The sequence below is a fragment of the Loxodonta africana genome, chromosome 4 (assembly GCF_030014295.1).
Source record: "Loxodonta africana isolate mLoxAfr1 chromosome 4, mLoxAfr1.hap2, whole genome shotgun sequence".
Taxonomy (NCBI): Eukaryota; Metazoa; Chordata; class Mammalia; order Proboscidea; family Elephantidae; genus Loxodonta; species Loxodonta africana.
The window spans coordinates 132,473,423-132,500,374 of NC_087345.1; the positions used below are offsets into that span (position 1 = coordinate 132,473,423).

Sequence of the window (26,952 nt, forward strand, 5' to 3'; positions counted from 1 at the left end):
AAGCCATTGTAGTGGGTGTGAAGTGATATCTCATTGTGGCTTTGATTTGCATTTCCCTAATGACTAATGCTACCATCCATCTGTCAGTTTGTTGTACCGTGGTGGCTTGTGTGTTGATTTGATGCTGAAAGCTATGCCACCAGTATATCAAATACTAGCAGGGTCACCCATGGTGGACAGGTTTCAGCAGAGCATCCAGACTAAAGTAGAGTAGGAAGAAAGGCCTGAAAATCTACTTCCAAAAATTAGCCAATGAAAACCTTACATTGTCCAACTCTCTTGTTTTGGACACATCATAGGGAGGGATTAATTGCTACAGAAGGTATGTCATGTTTATTGAAGCAGAGGGCCAGTGAGGGCACGGGAGACCCTCAGTGAGATGGTTTGGCATAATAGCCACAAAGATGGAAAGAACATACTGGTGATTGTGAAGATGATGCAGAACCAGACAACATTTCATTCTGTCATACATCAGGTCGTCCTGAGTTAGTGTCAATTTGGCTGTCGATACAACAGTACAACAACGACTAATGACCTTGAGCATCTTTTCATGTGCTTATTGGCCATTTGCATTTTTGGTGAAATGTCTTTTCAACTTCTTTGCCCATTTTTAAATTGAGTTGTTTGCCTTTATGTTGTTGAGTTGTAGGGGTTTTTTACATACTTTTAGCATTAAACCCTTGTCAGATATATGGTTTCCCTTTATTTGCTCTCAATTTGTAGGTCGTTTTTTCACATTGTTGATAAAGCCCTTTGATGAACAGAAGTTTTAAATTTTGATGAAGTCCCATTTTGTCTCTGGTTGCTCTTGTTTTTGGTGTCGTATTCAGAAACCTGTTGTTCTAAGAGTTTTGTGGTTTTAATTCTTCCACTTAGGCTTTTTGATCCTTGTTGAGTTATTTTCATATAAGGTGTGAGGTATGGTTCCAACTTCATTCTTTGGCATGTGGAGATCTAGTTGTCCCAGCACCATTTGTTGAAAAGACTATGCTTTCCCCATTGGGTGTACTTAGCACCCTTGTCAAAATCAATTGGGCATAGACATATGGGTTTATTTCTGTACTTTTAATTCTATTCTATTGCTCCATGTGCCTATCATTATGATACCAGTACCAGACTGTTTTTGATTACTATATCTTTATAGTATGTTTTTGAAAATGTTTATAGTATGTTTTTGAAATTGGGAAGTATGAATTCTCTTCATTTTCAAGATTTCTTTGACTATTCAGGGTCCCTTGCAATTCCATATAAAATTGAGGATTGAGTTTTCCATTTTTGCAAAGAAGGCTCTTGGAATTTCGATAAAGATTGCATCAAATCTGTAGATTTCTTTAGGTAGTATTGACATCTTACGGCATATTAAGTCTTCTAATCCGTAAACATGGACTATCTGTCCTATTATTTATTCTTTAGTTTCCTTCAGCAGTGTTTTACAGTTTTTGGTGTACAAGACTTTCACCCCCTTATTTAAATTTATTTCTGAATGTTCTATTATTTTAGGAGTTATTTTAAACAAATGATTTTCTTACAGATTGTTCATTGTTGGTGTATAGAAACCCAACTGAATTTTGTGAGTTGACCTTATACTCTGCAAATTTGCTGAATTTATTTATTAGCTCTAGTAGCATTCTTGTGAACTGTTTAGGATTTTTTTTATATACAGGCAGTCTCCGGGTTAGAAATGTTCGACATATGGACAATTCATACTTACCCTTTAATGTTATGTAAATTTCTCTCACTTTGAAACGATTGATCCAAGTACTGCCGACAACAAATTTTTCATCACAATCACCTTCATTTGCTGCACATGCAGTTTTTAAATCATTGAAAAGTCTATGAGCCTTTTCTGGCACCAAAGAAAGGCTACATAAGAATCTTATACACCTGTTTCGACTTACCTGTAAATTCTTAAAGACACACTTAGGGACAAATTTTGTTCATAACCTGGGTACTGCCTATATAGGAATATGATATCTATGAATAGTGATAGTTTTACTTCTTCCTTTCTAATTTGAATGCCTTTTATATCTTTTTCTAACCTAATTGCTCTGGCTAGGATTCCAGTACAATATCGAATAGCATTAGTGAAAATGGACATCTCGTCTTGTTCTCGATCTTAAGGAGAAAGCTCTCAATCTTTCTCTTTAAGTATGATGTGACCTGTGGGTTTTTCATAAATGTCCCTTGTAATATTGAATAATATTCCTAGTTTTTTGAGTGTTTTTATCATGAAAGGATGTTGGATTTTGTCCAATGCCTTTGCCGCATTCATTGAGATGATTATGTGGTTCTTGTCCTTTGCTGTTTTAATGTGGTGTATACTTCAATTGATTTTCTAATGCTGAACCAACTTTTCATTCCTGGAATAAACCCCACTTGGTCATGGTGTATAAACCCAAAATAAGTCTTTGAAATCAGGTATGTATTTTACAGTTACAGCCAAACAGATTTTGGACTAGCCATATTTCAGTAGTCACATGTAACTTGTAGCTATGTATTGGTTAGCACAGCTCTAGGGCTTGCCTTTCTGTCATCTTTTGTGAAGTGGCAGCTTACTTTGTGAGGTCTCTTGGCCCTATTCCCCTCTTCCACTTTTATCTTGACTTTCTTTTTCCTTTCTCTCTATTGTCCCCATCTTGGTCAAATTTGAATTCTGCGCCAGTAGTTTTTTCTGTGAGTGGGGGGCTTGTCATGGAAGGAAGCTTTGACTCTTCATTTGAAATATTCATGAGCTCCAAACATCTCCACCTCCTTAGACCCTTGCACGCATTAGCTATTGGAGATGAAACCCAGTTTCAGCTGCTATTCTCAAATTGACTTGCTAGGTTTTTAAGTGTATGTTTTTAGCTGCTGTCACATCTGCTCTGACTCATGGCAATCTCATGCACAATGGAATTGGACAGTTGTGATCTGTAGAATTTTCATTGACTGAGTTTTCTTAGCAGATCATCAGGCCTTTCTTCCGAGTCTGTCTTAGTCTGGAAGCTCTACTGAAACCTGTTCAGCATCACAGCAACACGCAATCCTCTACAGTCAGATAGTTGGTGGCTGTACTTGAGGTGAATTGGCCAAGAACAAAAGGTGAGAATCCTGCCACTGAACCACCACTGTCCTTTTAAGTGAGTACTTGTTGGTTATTTTGAATTTCTAACTCCTCTGAGGCCCAGTTGCTTCCCCCTGCTTTCTCTTGTGCAGACACTGGTAACATGCAGATCCTGTAACTCTCCATTGTTTGTCTCCACCTGCTTATATTTTAGAGTTCATGAGAATACCTCGTTCCCCAGTTTTTTTGTCTATGTTTTCCATGGGCTTTTAGGTTTTGCTATTCTAGTTGCTCTGCGTGCTTTTATTGGGGAGGTTACAGGGGATTCAATCCCATGCTTGCTTTATTTACATTCTCATTTTGTTGGAGATTGCTCTTCTATTAGCTTTTTTTAAAAACGGAAACATGAGAGGTAAACTTTCAGCCCTTGCCTTACTTACTGACATGACTTTATTTTTATAGAATTTTGGTTAAAAACAGTCTTCCCTGGGAATTTTGAGGACATTGCTTCACTGTCTTGTAGTAACCAATGTATTTGTTGAGAAGTACAATAGCAACTCTGATTCTAATTTCTATTTCTATGACCTTGCTTTCTCTTTGGCAGATTTTAGGACTTTCCTTTTTTCCTTTTTTTTTGAAATTTTACTGTATTCGTGTGTGTGTGTGTGTGTGCTTTAGGTGAAAGTTTACAGAGCCAGTTAGTTTCTCATTCAAAATTTTTTTTGTGACATTAGTTGCAATCCCTGCAATTTGTTAACATTCTCCCTTTCTCAATCCCGGGATTCCCTGTTTCCATTCTTCCAGTTTTCCTGTCCCTTCCTGCCTTCTCATCTTTGCTTTTGGGCAGGTGTTACCGTTTGGTCTCATATGCATAATTGAACTATGAAGCATGTTCCTCGTGTGTGTTATTGTACATCTACTAGTCCCATCCCATCCAGTGAGAAGGAGAATGAAGAAAACCAAAGACATAAGGGAAATATTAGTCCAAAGCACTAATGGACCATGAGTATCACAGCCTCCACCAGCCGGAGCCCAGAAGAACTAGATGGTACCTGGCTACCTTCACTGACTGCTCTGACAGGGATCACAATAGAGGGTCACAGACGCAGTGGTAGAAAAATGTGGAACAAAATTAAGATTCATCAAAAAAAAAGACAGGGCTTATTGGTCTGACAGAGACTGGAGGAACCTCTGAGACTATGGCCCCAGACACCCTTTTAACTTAGAACTGAAGTCAGTCCTGAAGTTCATCCTTCAGCCAAAGGATTAGACAGCTCTCTATGTGTTTGTTTTATTCACTAGCTCCTCACTGGAAACCCTATGGGGCAGTTCTATTCTGTCCTATAAGGTTGTTATGAGTCAGAATCGACCTGACAGCAATGGGGCTGGTTGGTCGAATTAATTAGCCCTGATGTAGAGACCATGTTAGTCTTATTTTTGTTGAAGATTCCTTGAAAATGAAATAGATCTTATCTCACTTAATAGGTTTATCTCATTCTCTTCAGATATAGATGTCAATTTTATTTCTCCAAATTTCTTAGCGACAGAGCCCTGACTCATACAGATGACAAACCTGGCAGCTTGTGACCATCTAGAAGGAAATGAATATATCATTCAGTTTACAGAAGTGTAAGCTGCATAAAATCTAAAGTTAGGAATTTGGGTTTGGATTTCATTTTCACCATTGTTACGGATTGAATAGTGTCCCCCCAAAATATGTGTCAACTTGGCTAGGCCACTATTCCCAGTATTGTGTGATTGTCTACCACTTTGTCAGCTGATGTGGCTTTCCTATGTGTTGTAAATCCAACCTCTATGAAGTTAGTGAGGCAGGATTACAGGTAGTTATGTTAATGAGGCAGGACTCAGTCTACAAGATTAGGCTGTGTCTTAAATCAATCTCCTTGATATATAAAAGATAGAGGCAAATAGAGAGACACAGGGGACCTCATACCACCAAGATACAAAAGCCAGGAGAATAGTGCATCTTTTGGACCTGGGGTTCCTGTGCCGAAAATCTCCTAGACCAGGGGAAGACTGATGACAAGGACCTTCCCCCAATGTCAATAGAAAGAGAAAGGCTTCACCTGGAGCTGGTACTCTGAATTCATTCTATATCTCATTTTTTGCCAGCCAAAACTGCTGATTTCTACCCACCCATTGCTCATTGCCTTTGAGTCAATACCGACTCATAGCGACCCTACAGGACAGAGTAGAACTGTCCCATAGAGTTTCCAAGGAGCAGCTGGTGGATTTGAACTGCCAATCTATTGGTTAGCAGCTGTAGCACTTAACAACTACGCCACCAGGGTTTCCCACATCCCCCCCAAATTTGGATGGAATACAGATTTATATTCTATAAATGAAATTTCGTTGGACTATTTTCAATTGTTTGTTACTTTTTAAGTGCTTACCCTTTTACCAGGAAGTCTGAGCAGTATGTCCTACTGTTGTGTGGGAGTTGCTGGAAGGAGCATGCAGTTTTTTTTTTTTTTTTTAGTTGAGAGGATGACACTATCCTTCTATTTATGCGGCTGAATGCAAGATCAAGTTGGACAATTTTAATCCTGGCTCAGATCCGGACAACTGAAGTACGCCCACCCCATATCTTGACATCTTTCAAAAGGGGATGGAAAGTAGAATTCTGCAAAATTTTGAAGTAAACGCCAGATCATAAATTTGCTGTGAAAACCCACCACAATCCTATTCATCCTCCTTAAGGACCTACAAGTAAATATATTCTTTTCCTTTTTCATTTCTTTCTCAAGAGAATGTGTCTGAGAAGCAGCTCTTGAGTATGAGTTCTAGAGTCACAAACTATTTGGATTGTCTTCATACAGAGTTAAGTGGAAATCATAGACTTTTTTTTTAAGGTAGGAAATAAGTAACTAACACATGAGCAAACTACAACGTGAGTTTAGCCAGTTGTAATCGTTAAAACAAGACAGCAAGCTACCAAATTTATCAACATCTGTGCTACACAATCCCTAATTTTCCTTTTCTCAGGTTGTAGTGTCTATGTACCAGGGTACAATTTATCTTAATTTGTCTTAATCCTTTCTTACTTGGCCCTCGTATATTGTGACTGATTCTTAGCAAGGAATGAGATTTTCTGCAACTATGACAAAGCATATAGTGAACACTGAAGTCATTTAGCTAGGAAAACTTCAAATGAAAATAGTAAAATAAGGAAAACGCTCAACTCACTGACTTCTAGTCTCTCTTTGCTGAAAGCCCTGTTAATTCAAGAAGTATTTAATCAGCATCTACTGTCTAGAAAGGTGTTTGTGAACTACTGTGAGTAGACAAAAATGAAGACATCGTTCTCCTATTCAAAGAACTTACAAACTAGTAGAAGAGAATTTCAGTAGCAACCAGAAGAAAACAAGGGTGATCCTCTTTCAGACTGGGAAGTATTATTTGATCAAGCCATACACAACGGGAAATATTTCAACAGGCAGGTATAGGATGGAAGTTACTCTAGGCAGAGGGAATTTTAGCATGCATTAAGTGCTCATGGAGGTTATGGTGTTTGACTAATACTCTGGTTTGCTGGAGCATATTTTCAGTGAAAGGGAAAACTGAGAGTTGAGGATGGAAGTATACTTTGAACTTTATTCTGTAAGCAAAAGACAACCATTAAAGGCAATGAAGAGAGTGAGGGGCATGAGCAGAGCTTTAAGGAGACTGTTTTGGTGGCAGCATGTAAGCTGAATTGGAAGGAAAAAGCTATCAAGTAAGCTGACAAGCTAGAAGGTCATGAGAATGGACGAATTGAGGAGTAATAAAGGCTTACAGTGCAGCATCAAAGGCAGGTGTTAATGTGTCATTGAGGGGGGTGAGCTAGAAAAGTGATTCTCCACCAATACTACCACCGCCGCCAGTTGCACTTGAATCAGCTTTGACTCATGGCGACCACATGTGGGTGAGAATAGAACTGTGCTCCACAGGGTTTTCAGTGGGTGATTTTTTGGGAGTAGTTCACCAGGCCATTCTTCCCCCATGTGGACTGGAATCCTCAATCTTTAGGTTAGCAGCCAAGCGCATTAACCATTTACACCACCCAGGGACTTCCGTAGTTAGAACAGATGCTTTAAAGTTTGATAATTTCAACATCTGGGTCATCTTGGGGTTGTTGATTGTCTTTAACCTTGAGAATTGGTCACATTTTCCTGCTTCTTTTTATGTTAAATAGTTTTGGATTGTATCCTAGATACTTGAATATTATACTATGTAGGTTTTGGGTTCCATTAAAGCCCTTTAAAGAATGTTAATGTTAATTTTTTGTTTTAACAGTAAATCAATTCGGTTATGTTTAGACCACAAATTCTATCTTACCTTTTTTGTTGATGGCTCCAACGTTAGTTTAGTTTTCAAACCTTTTTGCTGCTTTGAGTGTGACCCACATGAGTTGGTTTGTCTGAGTCTTGAGCATTGTTTTAAGTCTTAATTGCCTTTGCTTTGCTACTTTGAGCCTGTCTTACACATGTGCAGCTTCGGAATGAGTCTGGGACTTTGGAAGTTTCCTACACAGAATTAGGGGGTTCTCTTCTACAAACTCTTTCTTGCCCCAGGAATATCCACACAGTCTATGACCAGAAGGTCCCCTTTTCCTGTTTCCTCTGGCCATATTAATGGGGTTTCTCCTGTGCTGCTCCTGTGCACTTCCACAGGTGAGGCCTGCCCTCAAGTTGTAGCTGTGAGGGAAAAGAGGACAAGAAAATGGGAAATCATCATCTTTCAGGGCACGTCTCCAAGTCTTGACTCCCCTCCACAATCTGCCTGGTTTTACTTTCTTTTCAGAGTCCTCAAATAATTGCTTTTGGTACTTTATCCAGAGTTTTCGGTTTTAATCAAAGGGAGAGATAGGCTCTGTAGTGGGCTTACTCCATTTTGGGCTGCATAGGACGCCACCTTATTCTTTTTTAACAGTTGCATTGTGGTAGATACAGCATGAGTTATTTATCCCTTTGTCATTATTTGGCAAAGAGGTTTTAATCAGGTTTTACATTTACAAATCAATACTGCTGTGAATATCTGTGTATATTATCTGTGCATGCTTCTGGAAATGTATTTATCCAGTAGTTTCTCAGAAACAGAATGCTGGGTCAAACAGCATGTGCATTTAACAGTGTAATAGGGTTTTCCAAATAGCTTTTAAAAACTGTGCATTATGATCTGTGATTTATGGATATTTAAAATTTTTGCTAATCTGTTAGATAAAATATAATCATTTTAACCATCTAGGGTGGTGACCAACTTTTCATGCATTTAGTCGCCATTTGATTTATTTTTTTCTGTGAATTGCTTGTTCATTTGTTTTTTGGTTTTTTTTCTCCAGGTTTGTTGGTCTTATTCCTATGATTTTGTGATCTCCTCAAGTATTAAGGGAAAGAACTCTGTCACATACATTGGAAATATTTTCCCTAGTGTTGATTGCCCTTCATGAAACAAGGTGCTTTAAAGCGGAAGTAGTATAAAATTTGGAGTTAGAGATTTGGTTTGAGTTTAATTATCATCACTTGTCCTTAGCTGTGTGAAAAAAAGTTATTAAAATGAAAAATTATTTTAAAATGAAAGTTTTAGCCAATATTCTAAGTTGATAGATATTAGACGTCAAAACAAGTTGTGGCACAGGACATCCTGTAGGATGTTAAAGAACTTTTGTGAATCTCTTACATGACTCTTAAACTTCTCATCCATTTGAAGTGGGTAAGAGAATCAGGTTGGTGGTGATCAGGGAGCATTTTTACCAAAGACTCTCCAGAGAGAGCTGTGATATGAGTCCCATTTATTCTCCCCAAGAGTGACTGAGAGGGTTGTTTTGTCTTTTTGTTGTTGAGTTGTAGGTGTTATTTATGTATCCTGGATGTTAAATCCTTTTCAGGTATATAAAAAAAAAACCATGGTTCCCAGATATTTTTTCTCAGTCTGTAGGTTGTCTCTTCACTTTGTTGATAAAGCCCTTTGACGCACACATGCTTTTCTTATTGTGGTTTTAATTTTCATTTTCCGAGTGAGTAACGACATTGAGCATCTTTTCATATGCTTATTAGTCATTTGTATATCTTCGTGGGAACATGTCAACTCAAATATTTGCCCGTTCTTGAATTGTGTTGTTTGTCTATTTCTGAGTTCTAAGTGTTCTGTATGTATTCTGGGTACAAATCATTTATGATATAAATGATTTGCAAATATTTTCTCACAGCGTGTAGTGTGTTTTTCACTTTGCAAATGATTTTTTTTTGAAGTGCAAAATTTAGAATGTCGATAAAGTTCAATTTATCAATTTTTTCTTTTCTGGATTGTGTTTCTGGTGTCATAGCTAAGAAATCTTTGCCTAATCTGAAGTTTCAACTATTGCTTTTGCAATAATAATGTGACAAGAACCTGGACTTAGGTATCTAATTTTTTGAAACAGATTTGTTCCAAACTAGTCAGGGACACACCTAATGAGGATGACCTATTTAAGCTGGCAAAATTAATTAGTGCTGTTATGTTACTCATTTCAGTGCTGCGTTTCATTAAAGGCTCTGTGGTTACATTAAGTATAAGGATTTTTTTTTCTTAGTCATCTGCACTGATTTATAGGCCTTCTCATGTGACTTCTGTTTACTGACTCCTCAGCCAGAGCACATGAGTAATTTCTGAAGAGTAACTAAAGTTATAATTTAAAGGTGACATCAAAAATATTGAGTACAAATAAAGGCGAATGATTGTGCTAATTCATGTTCAGGATTTTACGCATATTTTGGTAAAAGTTAATCAGATTTTTATCCAACTAGTATCTTCTAGTGTAAATATAATTTGTAAATATAAAAGTATTCTTTGGACTGGCCTATGTCTCTAGTGAAAACATTAGCACTTTTTTTTAAATGCATTTAAAAAGTTGTTCTCGAAACGTTTTGTCTTTACGTTTATTGGTAACCAAGTATTGAATTGTTAGTTCAGTTCCCAAAACAGAAGCTACAGCCTACTTAGCCTGGCTATTTGCCTAGGGTGTACTTCACACTTCGGGCTTGAAGGTCAGGCTGGAGTTATTCAGTAGGAAGACCATCAGGGGCTGATTCTGTGACATCTCCTTGGCAGGAGGAGTGTCTCTTAACCATTGACAGGTGGCCACAACCTATGTTTAGTTGCATGGGGCTTCTGTAAAAAGAATAATCCGCCATAGCTTGGCTGGAGACCCTCATCCTTTTCCATTTGTCACCAGCCACTACATGAATTCCACCCCTTTTTTGATAAAAATCTTTAATATTCTTATAGTTCTAAGGAACCACAGAATCTTGCATTTGAAAGAGATCTTATAGACAATTTTGCCAAAAAGAGCCTTTTTTAGTAACATCCTTGAAAGACAATTACCAAATATCCTTGAAAACTACTATTTTGTAATGTGAAGTTGGGTTTTGGAATTAGTAAGCCTGGCTTAAAATAAAAAAATCTATTTTTACTGTATATGTGAGTTTGGCCAACTAGCTAACTTTTCAGACTGTCAGTCTCCACATTGGTCAAATGAGGAATAACAACGCATATTTTTCAGGTTCCCGTTGGCCAAATATGAGACAATTAGAGCATCAGAATAAATATAGTACCAGATTATATCCCATATATAAATAAATCCCATAAATAAAATAGAAAACGATGATCCTATACTTTAATAATAATAATGAATTGAACATTTGATGAGGAGCGAGATATATATAGTTGTAAAGACCCTTCCCACAAAATACTTTTTGATTACAAAAGAGGAAAAGAGTAACTTCCTAGTGGAGAAGTTTGGCAGATATCATCTTAATTAGGTGATCAAAGTGAACATCATCAATAAAGGGATAAGTTGAAATTGTATACCATCTAATAGGATGTAATGATAAGAACATAGCATAATTTTGGGGGTATTCCTGCCCATAAGGAACACCAGGCAAAACCCAATTGAGTGAATTCTATAAAATTATTGGACTGTAATCTTCCCAAGTGTCAGTCATGAAAGTCCAGGGAAGCCTGAGGAATAGTTGCAGACTGAAGAAGACTAAGGAGACATGTTATTGAGACAATTGGCAAAACTGGAATGGGGTCTGATAATTAGATGATAGTAAAACGTATCAGTGGAGGAGCCCTGATGGCACAGTAGTTAAGTGCTCAGCTGCTAACCAAAAGGCAGGCAGTTGGAACCCACCAGCCGCTAGGTGGGAGAAAGATGTTGCAATCTGCTTCTGGAAAGATCCCCCCCCCCGCCAAAAAAAAGCTAAATCCATCGCCTTTGAGTCATTCCAACTGATAGCAACCCTATAGAAAGGAGTAGAACTGCCCCATAGGGTTTCCAAAGAGCTGCTGGTGGATTTTAATTGCCAGCCTTTTGGTTAGCAGCTATAGCCTTTAACCACTGCACCACCAGGGCTCCCTGGAAAGATTACAACCTTGGAAAACCTATAGGGCAGTTCTACAGCAATGGGTAATGTATCCATGAGGCTGCTGGGTGGCAAAAACGGATAAGGGCTCCACTACAAACCAAAAGGTTGGCACTTAGAACCCATTCAGAGGTGCCCTGGAAGAAAGGCCTGGCAATCTACTTCTGAAAAATTAGTCACTGAAAACCCCGTGGAGCACAATTCTGCTCTGACACACATGGGGTCTCCATGAGTTGGAATCAACTCATAACAACTTGTTTAAAGTACAGTGTTAATTTCTTGATTTTGATTATTATATTGTGGTTATTCAGGAGACTATCCTTGTGTGTAGGAAATACACACTAAAGTATTTGGGAGTGATGGGGCATCAGATCAGCAACTTTCTCTCAAATGGCTCAGGAAAAAGAAGTTTTGTACTTGTAAATTTTCTAAGTTTGTTTTGTTCCAAAGTAAAAAAAAAATGGCAAAAAAAGTTTTTTGAGTTTCAGTAGGTATGTCTGTAACTCTCACTGGAAGGGGATCATGAGGATTTCAACATAGAGTGCTCATGTCCACTGTGGCCCATGTTGGGATGTTTTGAATATCCAGTTTCCTCTGCAACCATGTCCACTATCAATACTTTTCTGGTGGACTTCGGAAGTCAGCTGCTATTAGTGATCTTCTTGTTGGACGTCCCCTCTGCCCTGGAGTATGACTTCAGACTGCAAAAGTCAGGCTTGGGGAAATATATTGGGTGATATTGATGGTGCTGTTGTTGTGAGCCCTTGAGTTGATTCTGACTCATAGTGACACTATATGACAGAGTAGAGCTGTTCTGTAGGGTTTCATAGGCTGTAATCTTTACGAGAGCAGATCACCAGGTCTTTTCTCCTATGGAGCAGTTGGGTGGGTTCGACCTGCCAACCTTTGGATTAGCAGCTGAGAGCTTAACCACTGTGCCTCCAGTGGGCTGTTCGAATCCACACGCACCCACATGCTAACATAATTATCTGGATTTCATTCTTCCTGGTGAGTTCAGAGAACACAGTCATCAGCATACATTCTCTAACCACTTGTTCCTCTTTTCCTTTCCTTCCTATTTCTTTCCCCACCCTTTGGGTTTCCACTTATTACATATGCTAGGGTTTGTTTAAAGGCTGTTTTTCTCACTGTGCTGCTCCTGGGGATTGGACGGCTGTCTGTGGACAGAGTGGTCACTTTGAGGTTTTTAGTTTTCATGAGATACTTCCCTGGGGTACTTGCTCATTTGGGATCTCTGCTCTCTTGTAGTTGAGTGATAGAAAATATCACTATTTAGCCCCATGTTTGTTCTCTTTTTTAAGATATTTTAAGGAAAGGATGAAACAAATTTTCTGAAGAAAGCAGAAGACCTCTTCTCAATATGGCTTCAGAGGTCACGTATGCAGAAGTGAGGTTCAAAAATGAATCCAACACCTCAAGTGCCAGCTCAGAGCCTTCTGCAGGTAAGAAACATTTTCTGGTGGTCAGAGTTGGTGATGAGATGAAGAATGAAGACAAGACATTATATATGAGACATAGGTGGTGTTAGTGGCTGGCTCTGTGAGTAGCCGTGACTGAAAACACTGAGGATTCCTATAAGACTGAGTTGCCTGTAGATAGGTGTTAAAGGGTTGTATAGTTAAGTGATGGGGAAGAAAACATATGATGATCCTGTCTTTAGCCTTAACTCTGGTGACTACGAGAAAACTAAGGTGTCAGAAATCAACTACAGTCCCTCGGTAATGAAAGCACTAATGATTCTGAGAAGTTCTCCTGTGTCTTCTGAGGTTCAGTGGGGCTGGGATCTGAGGATTAGGTCCAGCTCATGAATCATGTGCAGGCCAGACACAGGGATTATTGATGTATTAGCGCACTTTGGGTGGAGAGTGTTGAGGGTGTATTTTTTAGTTCTGAGCTGAAGTGGAACAAAAGAACATTATAGATGAAAGACTAGAAAGTCTGTCAAAGAAAGTAAATGCCTTAAATCTACAGAGAAAATTTTCTAAAATCAGAAAATCTATGGCAAATTGTATCCCAAGATAGACTTAGTTAGGCTAAAAAAAACAATAGGGAGTTGATAAAAGGTAATTTGGGTGGCCTGTCTGGTATCTTTGCTATAGAGCAAAAGAAATTTAAGAAAATATATGTAGACTATGGAGCTATAGCAGGGGGTCAGGATTGCTTAGGCTTTTTGAAAATATCTCTCCAGAGATATGGACAAGCATGAAGGGAGACTCTCTTTTCCTTTTAAAAACTTTATATCATTTATAATGGTGTTACTGTTAGGTGCCGTTGAGCTGGTTACGCTACGTACAACAGAAGGAAACACCGCCCAGGCCAGTGCAATCCTCACAATCATTGCTATGTTTGAGCCCATTGTTGCAGCCACTGTGTCAATCCATCTCATTGAGGGTCTTCCTCATTTTTACTTTACCAAGAACGATGTCCTTCTCCAGGGATGGGTCCGTCTTCATAACATAACATGTCCAAAGTACGTGGCAGGTAGCCTCACCATCCTCAACTCTAAGAAGCATTCTGGCTGTACTTCTCCCAAAACAGATTTGTTCTTCTACCAGTTCATTCTTTATTATACAATAATGTTCATTATAGAAAAAATTATCAACTAGAAGTATACAAAAATTTAAATTATGCTTAATCTTACTATCCAGAGATAAGTATAATTTACTTTTTAGTGTATATCCTTCCAAATATAAATATATATAAATGGTTATGTGTATTTTTTTCTAAATATGAGATCATATTATATAATACTGAGGGCATTTTTCTCCCTGCACTTGACAATATAATTTTCAGAAAGTAATTCTTAATTATGAAGAGGAAACTGAAATGAACTGACCTTATCCTAAGGAAATGACCAGGGATGATAATACAAATTTATCTTCCATAGCCATTACTCAGAGTCCCTGGGTGGTATAAACGGTTAAGCACTTGGCTACTAGCCAAAATGTTGTCAGTTTGAACCCACCAGGAGGCACCTTGGAAAGACAAGCCTGGAGATCTGTTTCTGAAGGGTCACGGCCTTGAAAACCCTGTGGAGCAGTTCTACTCTGCACGCATGGGGTCGCCATGAGTTGGAATAGGCTCTACAGTAACCAACAACGACATTAACATTATTTAAGGTAGTTGAAGATGGAAACAATTGAGAGAGTTATTTAAAGCTATAGTAAAATATCACGTGATAGCAATAATGTTAAAGAAAAAAATGTGGTGGTACAAAAAATGTTCATGGTATAGTGTAAAGGAAAATAGTGGACTAGAAATCAGTATTTATTTTGTGTCAATCATGTGGGAAAATGTGCATGTATGTACATACACTTTAAAAATTGTTGGAAGGATAGAGAGCAAAATGTTAGTAATAGTGATCTCTCAATGGCAGGAATTTGGCTTTTATGCATTTTCTAAAACTTCTACAATGAACATTATTATTTCTTTCACATTCCTTTTTCTATTCCTATTATGATTTCAAATGTCATACAGTTGGTAATTGTGTGTCATCCAAGAAAAGGAAGAAGAGGAAGCAAGGGCGGAATTTATAACTGATGAATCTAATTGGTTTCTCTTTCAGCTCCCAAAGAGAAGACCAGCCCTCAGCAAAGTAACCCTGGTTTTCCCAAGCAGCTTCTTGCCTCATTGCTGATATTTCTGCTGCTATTGGCAATCTCATCCTTTATTGCTTTTATCAGTAAGTATGCCACCTGAATCAGTAAGGAATGTCTGCCTTACACGAACAGAAGGTGTGTATTAGATACTGACATTTAACAATGTGCGTATCCAGAAATGGAGCCCTGGTGGTGCATTGCTTAAGAGCACAGCTGCTAACAATGACAAAAAAAAGTCAGCAGTTTGAATCCACCAGCTGCTCCTTGGAAACTCTATGGGGCAGCTCTACTCTGTCCTACAGGGTCGCTATACGTTGTACCTGACTTGACAGCAACGGGTTTGATTTGGTTTTTTATCCAAAAATGTGGAGAAATTTTCTCTGGGGGAGACATAATTAGCGGGAGTCTATCAGGAATTTTAAGGAGGCCAGGTGGTGCAGTGGTTAAAATGATTGGCTGATAACTGAAAGGCTAAAGGTTTGAACACAAGAGCTGTTCAACAGGAGAAAGATGTGGCAATCTGCTTCTATAAAGATTACAGCCTTGGAAACCCTATGGGGCAGTTCCACCCTGTCCTATAGGGTCGCTATGAGTCGAAATTGACTCTACAGTAATGGCTTTGGTTTGGTTTTATTGGGAATTTTGGTCTTTGTTTGTAGTTACTCTCCTTAAAAATAATGGATTCCACTCCATTAAAGAAATTGAAAAAAAATATGTATAGGTGTGTCTCTGTGTTTTGCAGAGGAAAATCTCTGGGCACTAGCTCTACTTCAGGCATACTGCCTATAGATTATGTGAGAATAAATATTTCCTTAGCAGCACTTTTGAGGCCAAGCCTATTTGAGTGCACAAAAGCTTATATTTTGGTTATTCTTTCCTTTTTTAAATTATACCTTAGATGAAGATTTACAGAACAAACTAGTTTCTCATCAGACAGTTAGTACACACTTTGTTCTGTGACATTGGTTAACAACACCGTGACATGTCCATATTCTCCCTTCTCAACCCTGGGTTCCCTATTACCAGCTTTCCTGTTCTGTTGTTGACCCAGGGCTGGTGTGCCCCTTTAGTCTTGTTTTGTTTCATGGGCCTGTTCAATCTTTGGCTGAAGGGTAAATCTCAGGAGTGACCTCATTACTGAGCTGAAAGGGTGTCTGGGGGGCATACTCTCAGGGTTTCTCTGGTCTCTGTCAGGCCAGCACATCTGGTCTTTCTTTTTGAGTTAGAATTTTGTTCTACATTTTTCTCCAGCTCTGTCCAGGACCCTCTATTGTGACCCCTGTCAGAGTAGTCAGCAGTGGTAGCCAGGCGCCATCTAGTTTTACTGGACTCAGTCTGGTAGAGGCTGTGGTACATTTGGTCCCTTAGTCCTTTTGAGTAATCTTTCCCTTGTATCTTAAGTTTTCTTCATTCTTCCTTGCTCCCGAAGTGATGAGATCAGTGGAGTATCCTAGATGGCTGCTCACAGGCTTTTAAGACCTCAGACGCTACTCACCAAAGCAGAACATAGAACATTTTCTTTATAAACTATGTTATGCCAATTGAGCTAGATGTTCCCCAAGACCATGGTCCCTACAGCCCTCAGGCGAGCAATTTGATCCCTCAGGGAGTTTGGATGTGTCTATGGAGTTTCCATGACCTTGTGTTGTACAGGTCGTGCTGCCTTCCCCAGTATTGTGTACTGTCTTACCCTTTACCAAAGTTCCCACTTATCTATTGTCTATTAAGTGTTTTTCCATCCCCACCCCTCCCCCCCCATAACCATCAAAGATTGTTTCTTTTTGTATGCAAACCTTTTCATGAGTTTTTACAGAAGTGGTCTCTTACAATATTTGTCCTTTTGTTCCTGACCTATTTCACTAAGCAAAATGCCCTCCAGATTCATCCACGTTATGAGATGCTTCACAGATTCATCGTTGTTCTTTATCTTTGAGTAATACTCCATTGTGTGTATGTACCATAGCTTATCCATTCATCTGTTGATGGGCAACTAGGTTGTTTCCATCTTTTTGCTATTGTGAACAATGCTGCAATGAACATGGGTATGCATATGCCTATTCATGTGATGACTCTTATTTCTCTAGGATATATTCCTAGGAGTGGGATTGCTGGATCATATGGTATTTCTATTTCTAGCTTTCTAAGAAAGTGGCATATCGTTTTCCAAAAATGGTTGTATCATTTTGCATTCCCACCAGTAGTGCATAAGAGTTCTGATCTCCCCACAGCCTCTCCAACATTTGCTATTTCCTGTTTTATTGATTTGTGCTAGTAATGCCGGGGTAAGATGGCGTCTAATTGCAGCTTTCATTCGCATTTCTCTAAAGGCTAGTGATCGTGGGCATTTCCTCATGTGTCTGTCAGCCTTTGGAATGTCTTCTTTGGTGAAGTGTCTGTTCATTTCCTTTGCCCATTTTTTAATTAGATTATTTGTCTCTTTGTTGTAGAGGTGTTGGATTTTCATATAGATTTTAGAGATTAGACCTTTGTCTGATTTGTAATAGCCAAAATTTTTTTCCCAGTCTGTAGGTTCTTGTTTTACTCTTTTGGCAAAGTCTTTAATGATGGTGTAAGTGTTTAGTTTTTAGAAGATCACAGTTATCTAGCTTATCATCTGGAACTTACGTGTTGTTGGTTGTGGTTTGTATCCCATGAATGCTGTGTATTAGGGCCTCTAGCATGGATCCTATTTTTCTTCTATGAACTTCATAGTTTTTGCCTTTATATTTAGGTCTTTGATCCATTTTGAGTTAGTTTTTGTGTATGGTGTGACGTATGGGTCCTATTTCATTTTTTTGCAAATGGACATCCAGTTTTGCCAGTACCGTTTGTTAAAAAGACTGTCTTTTCCCCCATTTGATGGAATTTGGGCCCTTGTTGAAGATCAGGTGACCATAGGTGGATGGATTTACATCTGGGTTCTCAATTCTGTTCCATTGGTCAATGTGTCTATCATTGAACCAGCACTGTGCTGTTTTGACTACCATAGCTATATAGTAGGAAAAACTTGTATTTTGGGATGAGTAAGTGGACAAGAGGAAACATATCAGGGAGAGTTCCCCATTGCATTTTCTGCCTATTTATTTTTGTCCTGCTCAAGACTATGTGACTTCTAAAAGCCAACTTAGCAAATAGATGAATTTCTGCATATCTTTGGCTGTTTAACAAGTTTTTTAAAGATATAACAGCCAATGTATATTTGGGTAGATTTTATTCATTCATTTGTTCATTAAATAAGCAGTGATGGGTAGCTACTGTATGTCAGGCACTATGTCAGTCAGAGAGGCCAGCCAGAGCCACAGCCCAGGGTCCCAAGAACTGCAGAGAATGGTGCTAGATGTAGTCAAATGAACCAGTGGTTATAATGTTGTGCTGTAAATGTTTACTGGAAGTAATTACAGGAGGCTGGGTTAGGCTTCCCGATGGAGTTGACATCTGGGCTTAGTTAAGAAGGGAATGAAAAGTACATTATGAAAGAAGCTGTGTGTACACAGAGATAAGAAAGAGCATAGTAAAAATTGGGGAATATGTATATGTATAGAAGGAATGTATGGTATTAAGTGAGGAACTGTGAGAGATGAAGTTGTAGATGGGAGAAATAAGCAGGGCTCAGAGCATGAAGAGTGCTGTGTACCATTCTAAGGAGTCTGTATTTGTTTCTTGAAGGCATTATATCAATATCTTTTGGTGCTTAATGAACCAATCTAAACCTTAGTGGATTAAAACAACAACTCTTTATTTAACTCATGATTCTGTGGGTTGGCAATTAGGACTGGGCTCAGCTGGGAGGCTCTTCTGGTCCCTGCCGAGCTCACTCATGCATATGTAGGCAGGTGCCAGTCACCTAGGCAACTCAGCTTCTGAGGATTGGCTAGAAGTTGGCTGGAATAACAGAGCAATTATTCATCAGGCTAGCCTGGGCTCCTTCACATAGCAACTTTCAGGCTCCCAAGAATGAGAGTAGGAGTAAACAAAGCCTCTTGAAATTTAGGTTTGGAACTGGCACATTGCTACTTCCACCACATTCTATTGGCCGAAGGAAGTCATAAGGCCAGCAGGATTCAACTGGTAAAGAAATGAACCCTGCAATTGATGGGACAAGCTGACAAATCACATTTCAAAGTGATGTGACTACAGGGAAGGATGGAGAATTGTGGTGATTTTTGCAATGTGCCACAATCACGTAGAGCCATTGAAGAACCTTAAACAGGGAAGTGATACAATCAAACGTGACTTTTAGAAATATGCTTTTGGCAGAAGAAAATGAATATATGGATAAAATTGGAGGCAAAGAGAGCATTTATAGGGCTAATTCGTTAATCCAATTGAGAAATAGTGAGAGTTTGACCAAAGGCTAATAATAGTGAGGAAAAAGAAGATCTAAGTGGTGGTGGCAGGGGGGAGAGGGGGAGAAGATGATAGTGGGGAGGAAGAATCAAGGAGGTAGAGGCTTGACAGGCATTTAGATTTGGAGAATAAAGTCCCAGAGGAGTAAAGTATGACTGATTCTAAGCTTCTGCCTTGATCAACACAGAAATCATGAAGTTATTCAGAGACACACAGTATAGGATGAATAGCAGGTTTGGGTTGGAAAATAGTGATTTAAGTTTAGGGCATGTTGAGTTTCATATGACCGTGGGAATCTCAAATGGACATACCTAGTGGGAGACATATTTGTCTGAATTTCAGGAGAGAGGTCTGAGCTTTGGAGGCCATTTATATGTAGGTAGCAGTTGAAGCAATAGGAATATATGACATCATTCAAGGAGAGGATTTAATATGAAAAGAGGGATAAGGATGGAGCTCTGGGGAATGCTACATTTTAAAAGAGGTGAATGGAGGAAGATGAGCTTTTGAAAGAGTGTAAGAAGCAGCAGCAAGAGCGATAAAGGAAAATCAAGAAAGAATAGTGCCCCAAGAGATAAGAAGAAAACTGTGATCCAGTGTTCAGGGAGGTCAAGTATGAAGAAGACTAGTAAGTGGCCTTAGTATACATGCTCTAAGGGGTAACTGATAACCCATTACGAGGGCAATTTTAGTGGAATGGTGGAAGCAGAAGTCAGGATGTGTTGGGTCAAGAAGCAAATGGAAAGTAAGGAGGAATGGAAGAGAGAAAAGTCAGTTTCCAGAAGGTGAGGTAAATGAGTTTTGTTTTTTTTTAATTTTTATTGTACTTTAACTGAAAGTTTACAAATCAAGTCAGTCTCTCAGACAAAAATTTATATACACCTTGCTATATACTCCTAGTTGCTCTCCCCCTAATGAAACAGCACACTACTTCCCTCCACTCTCTCTTTTCGTGTCCATTCGGCCAGCTTCTGACCCCCTCTGCCCTTTCATCTCTCCTCTAGACAGGAGCTGCCCACATAGTCTCATGTGTCTACTTGATCCAAGAAGCTCACTCCTCACCAGTTGTCATCTTCTATCCCATAGTCCAGTCCAATCCCTGTCTGAAGAGTTCACGTTGGGAATGGCTCCTGTATTGGGCTAACAGAAGGCCTGGGGACCATGACCTCTGGGGTCATTCTAGTCTCAGTCAGACCATTAAGTTTGGTCTTTTTACGAGAATTTGAGGTCTGCATCCCACTGCTCTCCTGCTGCCTCAGGGGTTCTCTGTTGTGTTCCCTGTCAGGGCAGTCATTGGTTGTAGCCAAGCACCATCTAGTTCTTCTGGACTCAGGATGATGTAGGTCTCTGGTTCATGTGGCCCTTTCTGTCTCTTGGGCTCATAATTACCTTGTATCTTTGGTGTTCTTCATTCTCCTTTGCTCCAGGTGGGCTGAGACCAATTGACACACCTTAAATGGCCGCTTGCTAGCATTTAAGACTGCAGATTCCACTCTCCAAAGTGGGATGCAGAATGTTTTCTTAATAGATTTTATTATGCCAATTGACTTAGCTGTCCCCTGAAACCATGATCCCAAAACCCCCGCGCTTACTATGCTGGCCTTCGAAGTATTCAGTTTATTCAGGAAACTGCTTTTGGTTTAGTCCAGTTGTGTTGACCTCTCCTGTATTGTGTGTTCTCTTTCCTTTCACCTAAAATGGTTCTTATCTACTATCTAATTAGTGAATACCCCTCTACCACTCTCCCTCCCTCCCCCATCTCGTAACCATCAAAGAATATTTTCTTCTCTGTTTAAACTTTTTTTTTTTTTAAATAAAATCTATTAAGAAAACTTTCTGCATTCCACTTTGAAGTGTGGAGTCTGGGGTCTTCAATGCTAGCAAGCGGCCATCTAAGATGCATTAATGAGCCTCAACCCACCTGGATCAAAGGAGAATGAAGAACACCAAGGACACAAGGTAATTACGAGCCGAAGAGACAGAAAGGGCTACATGAACCAGAGACTACATCAGCCTGAGACCAGAAGAATTAGATGGTGCCCGGCCACAACTGATGACTGCCCTGACAGGGAACACAACAGAGAATCCCTGAGGCAGCAGGAGAGCAGTGGGATGCAGACCCCAAATTCTCATAAGACCAGACTTAATGGTCTGACTGAGACTAGAAGGACCCTGGTGGTCATGGCCCCCAGGCCTTCTGTTGGCCCAGGACAGGAGCCATTCCTGAAGCCAACTCTTCAGACATGGATTAGACTGGACAATGGGTTGGAGAGGGATGCTGGTGAGGAGTGAACTACTTGCATCAGTTGCACACTTGAGGCTATATTGGCATCTCCTGTCGGGAGGGAAGATGGGAGGGTAGAGGGAGTTAGAAGCTGGCAAAATGGTCATGAAAAGAGAGACTGGAAGGAGGGAGCAGGCTGTCTCATTAGGGGGAGAGTAAATGGGAGTATGTAGTAAGGTTTATATGAGTTTATATGTGAGAAACTGACTTGATTTGTAAACTTTCACTTAAAGCACAATAAAAATTATTTTTAAATTTTTTTTATTGTGTTTTCAGTGAAAGTTTACAAATCAAGTTGGACTCTCATACAAAAATTTATAAACACCTTGCTATATACTCCTAATTGCTCTACCCCTAATGAGACAGCACACTCCTTTCCTCCACTCTCTCTTTTCATGTCCATTCGGCCAGCTCCTGACCCCCTCTACCCTCTCATCTCCCCTTCAGACAGGAGAAGCCAACATAGTCTCATGTGTCTACTTGATCCAAAAAGCTCATTCTTCACCAGTATCATTGTCTGTCTTGTAGAGTCAAATCCCCATCTGAAGAGTTGACTTTGGGAATGGCTTCTGTGTTGGGCTAACAGATGGTCTGGGGACCATGACCTCTGGGGTCCTTCTAGTCTCAGTCAGACCATTAAGTCTGGTCTTTTTATGAGAATTTGGGGTCTGTATCCCACTGCTCTTCTGCTCCCTCAAGGGTTCTCTGTTGTGTTCCCTGTCAGGGCAGTCATCAGTTGTAGCCGGGTACCATCTAGTTCTTCTGGTCTCAGGCTAATGTAGTCTCTGCTTTATGTGGCCCTTTCTGCCTCTTGGGCTTGTAATTACCTTGTGTCTTTGGTGTTCTTCATTCTCCTTTGATAGAGGTGGATTAAGACCAATTGATGCATCTTAGATGGCCTCTTGCTAGTGTTTAAGACCCCAGACGCCACTCTTCAAAGTGGGATGGAGAATGTTTTCTTAATAGACTTTATTAGCCAATTGACTTAGCTGTCCCCTGAAACCATGGTCCCCAAACCCTCGCCTCTGCTACACTGGCCTTCGAAACGTTCAGTTTATTTAGGAAACTTTTTCCCTTTTGGTTTAGTCCAGTTGTACTGACCTCTTCTGTCTTGTGTGCTGTCTTTCCCTTCACCTAAAATGGTTCTTATCTACTATCTAATTAGCAAAAACCCCTCTCTGTCCCTGCCTCCCTCCCCCGACTTGTAACCATCAAAGAATACTTTATTCTCTGTTTAAACTGTTTCTTGGGTTCTTATAATAGCCATCCTTATACAATATTGGTCCTTTTGCAGCTGCAGCTGACTAATTTCACTCAGCATAATGCCTTCTAGATTCCTCCATGTTATGAAATGTTTCACAGATTCATCATTGTTCTTTACTGATGCATAATATTCCATTGTGTGAATATACCATAATTTATTTATCCATTCATCCTTTGATGGGCACCTTGGTTGCTTCCATCTTTTTGCTATTGTAAACAGTGCTGCAATGAACATGGGCGTGCATATATCTGTTTGCGTAAAGGCTCCTATTTCTCTAGGATATATTCCAAGGAGTGGGATTGCAGGATCGTATGGTAGTTCTATTTCTACTTTTTTAAGGAAGGGCCAAATCGATTTCCAAAGTGGTTGTACCATTTTACATTCCCACTAGGAGTCTATAAGTGTTCCAGTGTGTCCACAACCTCTCCAACATTTATTTTGTGTTCTTTGGATTAATGCCAGCCTTGTTGGAGTGAGATGGAATCTCATTGTAGTTTTGATTTGCATTTCTCTAATGGCTAATGATCACGAGCATTTCCTCATGTATCTGTGAGCTACCTGAATGTCTTCTTTAGTGAAGTGTCTGTTCATATCCTTTGCCCACTTTTTAATTGGGTTATTTGCTTTTTTTGTAGCTGAGTCTTTGCAGTATCATGTAGATCTTAGAGATCAGACGCTGATTGGAAATGTCATAGCTAAAAATTTTTTCCCAGTCTGTAGGTAATCTTTTTACTCTTTTGGTGGAGTCTTTGGCTGAGCATAGGTGTTTGATTTTTAGGAGCTCCCGGTTATCTTGTTTCTCTTCTGCGTTGCTAGTAATGTTTTTGAATACTGTTTATGCCATGTATTCAGGCTCCTAGCATTGTCCCTATTTTTTTCTTCCATCATCTTTATCGTTTTAAATTTTATATTTAGGTCTTTGATCCATTTTGAGTTCATTTTTGCACATGGTATGAGGTATGGGCCTTGTTTCTTTTCTTTTTTTTTTTGATAGTCCAGTCCAGGCCTTTTTTTTTTTTTAATTTTTATTGTGCTTTAAGTGAAAGTTTACAAATCAAGTCAGTCTCTCACACAAAAACTTACATATACCTTGCTACATACTCCCAATTTCTCTCCCCCTGATGAGACAGCCCACTCCCTCCCTCTACTTTCTATTTTCTTGTCCATTTCACTAGCTTCTAACTCCGTCTACCCTCTCATCTCCCCTCCAGGGGGGAGATGCCAACATAGCCTCAAGTGTCCACCTGATCCAAGAAGCTCACTCCTCACCAGCATCCCTCTCCAACCCATTGTCCAGCCCAATCCCTGTCTAAAGAGTTGGCTTTGGAAATGGTTCCTGTCCTGGGCGAACAGAAGGTCTGTGAGCCTTGACCACCAGGGTCCTTCTAGCCTCAGTCAGACCATTAAGTCTGGTGTTTTTATGAAAATTTGGGGTCTGCATCCCACTCCTCTACTGATCCCTCAGGGGTTCTCAGTTGTGTTCCCTGTCACGGCAGTCATCAGTTGTGGCTGGGCACCATCTATTTCTTCTGGTCTCAGGCTGATGTAGTTTCTGGTTTATGTGGCCCTTTTTGTCTCTTCGGCTCGTAATTACCCTGTGTCCTTGGTGTTTTTCATTCTCCTTTGATCCAGGTGGGTTGAGACTCATTAATGCATCTTAGATGGCCGCTTGCTAGCATTTAAGACCCCAGACGCCTCTCTCCAAAGTGGGATGCAGAATGTTTTGTTAGTAGATTTTATTATGCCAATTGACTTAGTTGTCTCCTGAAGCCATGGTTTCTAAACCCCTGCCCCTGCTACACCGGCCTTCGAAGGATTCAGTTTATTCTGGAAACTTTTTCCTTTTGGTTTAGTCCAGTTGTGCTGATCTCGCCTGTCCTGTGTGTTGTCTTTCTCATCACCTAAAATAGTTCTTATCTACTATCTAATTAGTGAATACCCCTCTCCCACCCTCCCTCCCTCCCCCCTCTCATAACCACAAAAGAATGTTTTGTTCTCAGTTTAAACTATTTCCCAAGATCTTATAATAGTGGTCTTATACAATCTTTGTCCTTTTGCAACTGACTAATTTCACTTAGCATAATGCCTTCCAAGTTCCTCCATGTTATGAAATGTTTCAGAGATTCCTCACTGTTCTTTATCGATGTGTAGTATTCCATCGTGTGAATATACCATAATTTATTTATCCATTCATCTGTTGATGGGCACCTTGGTTGCTTCCATCTTTTTGCTATTGTAAACAGTGCTGCAATGAACATGGGTGTGCATATATCTGTTCGTGTAAAGGCCCTTACTTCTCTAGGATATATTCCAAGGAGTGGGATTGCAGGATCGTATGGTAGTTCTATTTCTATGTTTTTAAGGAAGCACCAAATCAATTTCCGAAGTGGTCGTACCATTTTGCATTCCCACCAGCAGTGTGTAAGTGTTCCAGTCTGTCCACAACCTCTCCAACATTGATTATTTTGTGTTTTTTGGTTTAATGCCAGCCTTGTTGGAGTGAGATGGAATCTCATTGTAGTTTTGATTTGCCTTTCTCTAATGGCTAATTGATTGTGAGCATTTCCTCATGTATCTGTTAGCTACCTGAATGTCTTCTTTAGTGAAGTGCCTATTCATATCCTTTGCCCATTTTTAATTGGATTATTTTCATTTTGTATTTGAGTTTTTGCAGAATCATGTAGATTTTAGAGATAAGACACTAATCAGAAATGTCATAACTAATAATTTTTTCCCAGTCTGTAGGTAATCTTTTTACTCTTTTTGTTAAGTCTTCGGCTGAGCATAGGTGTTTGATTTTTAGGAACTCCCAGTTATCTAGTTTCTCCTCTGCATTGTTAGTAACGTTTTATATACTGTTTAAGCCACGTGTTAGGGCTCCTGACATTGTCCCTATTTTTTCTTCCATGATCTTTGTCGTTTTAGATTTTATGTTTAGGTCTTCATTTTGAGTTTTATTTTTTGTGTGTGGTGTGAGATATGGATCTTGTTTATTTTTATGCAGATGAATATACAGTTATGCAAGCACCATTTGTTAAAAAAGATGGTCTTTTAGCCTTTTAACTGATTTTGGGCCTTTGTCAAATATCAGCTGCTCATATGTGGATGGGTTTATGTCCGGATTCTCAATTCTGTCCCATTGGTCTGTGTGTCTGTCACTGTACCAGTACCAGGCTGTTTTGACTACTGTGGTGGTGTGTAGTTTCTAAAATCAGGTAGAGTGAGGCCTCCCACTTAGTTCTTCTTTTTCAGTAACGCATTAATTATTGGGGCCTATTTCCCTTCCATATGAAATTTGTGATTTGTTTCTCTATCCCCTTAAGAAATGTGCTGGAATTTGCATAGGAATTGCATTGTTTGTATAGATCACTTTTGGTAGAATAGACATTTTTACAATGTTGAGTCTTCCTGTCCATGAGCAAGGTATATTTTTCCTCTTATTTACGTTTCCTTTGGTTTCTTGCAGTAATGTCTTGTAGTTGTCTTTGTATAGGTCTTTCATGTCTCTTGTAAGATTTATTCCTGAGTATTTTATCTTCTTGGTGGGTACCGTAAATGATATTGATTGGGTGATTTCTTCTTCGATGTTCTCTTTGTTGGTTTAGAGGAATTTAACTCATTTTTGTATGTTTGTCTTGTGTCTTGATACTCTGTTGAACTCTCCTATTAGTTTCAGTAGTTTTCTTCAGGATTCTTTAGGGTTTTCTGTGTATAAGATCATGTCATCTTCAAATGGTGATATTTTTACTTCTTCCTTGCCAATCCGGATGCCCTTTATTTCTTTATCTAGCCTAATTGCTCTGGTTATGACCTCCAGCACAATGTTGAATAATAGTGGTGATAAAGAGCATCCTTGTCTGGTTCCTGATCTCAAGGGGAATGATTTCAGGCTCTCTCCATTTAGAATGATGTTGGCTGTTGGTTTTGTATAAGTGCACTTCATTATGTCGGGGAATTTTCCTTCTATTCCTGTTTTGCTGAGAGTTTTT

General features: G+C 39.4%; 1 protein-coding gene across 7 annotated transcripts in view; it reads left to right on the plus strand.

Moving 5' to 3' along the window:
- The first annotated feature begins 12,524 nt into the window (after positions 1–12,524).
- Positions 12,525–26,952, plus strand: part of LOC100655642 (C-type lectin domain family 4 member A-like) — a 59,813-nt gene continuing 45,385 nt past the window's right edge. For 3 of the 7 annotated variants that reach the window (XM_023549073.2, XM_064284661.1, XM_023549077.2), the window contains exons 1-2: positions 12,588–12,911; positions 15,035–15,151. In XM_023549073.2, coding sequence (XP_023404841.1) covers positions 12,830–12,911; positions 15,035–15,151 — 199 coding nt within the window. In that variant the 5' untranslated portion in view covers positions 12,588–12,829. Of the gene's footprint in view, positions 12,912–15,034; positions 15,152–26,952 lie in introns of all 7 variants that reach the window. The other 4 variants (XM_023549076.2, XM_064284660.1, XM_023549074.2 and 1 more) reach the window with 3 other exon arrangements.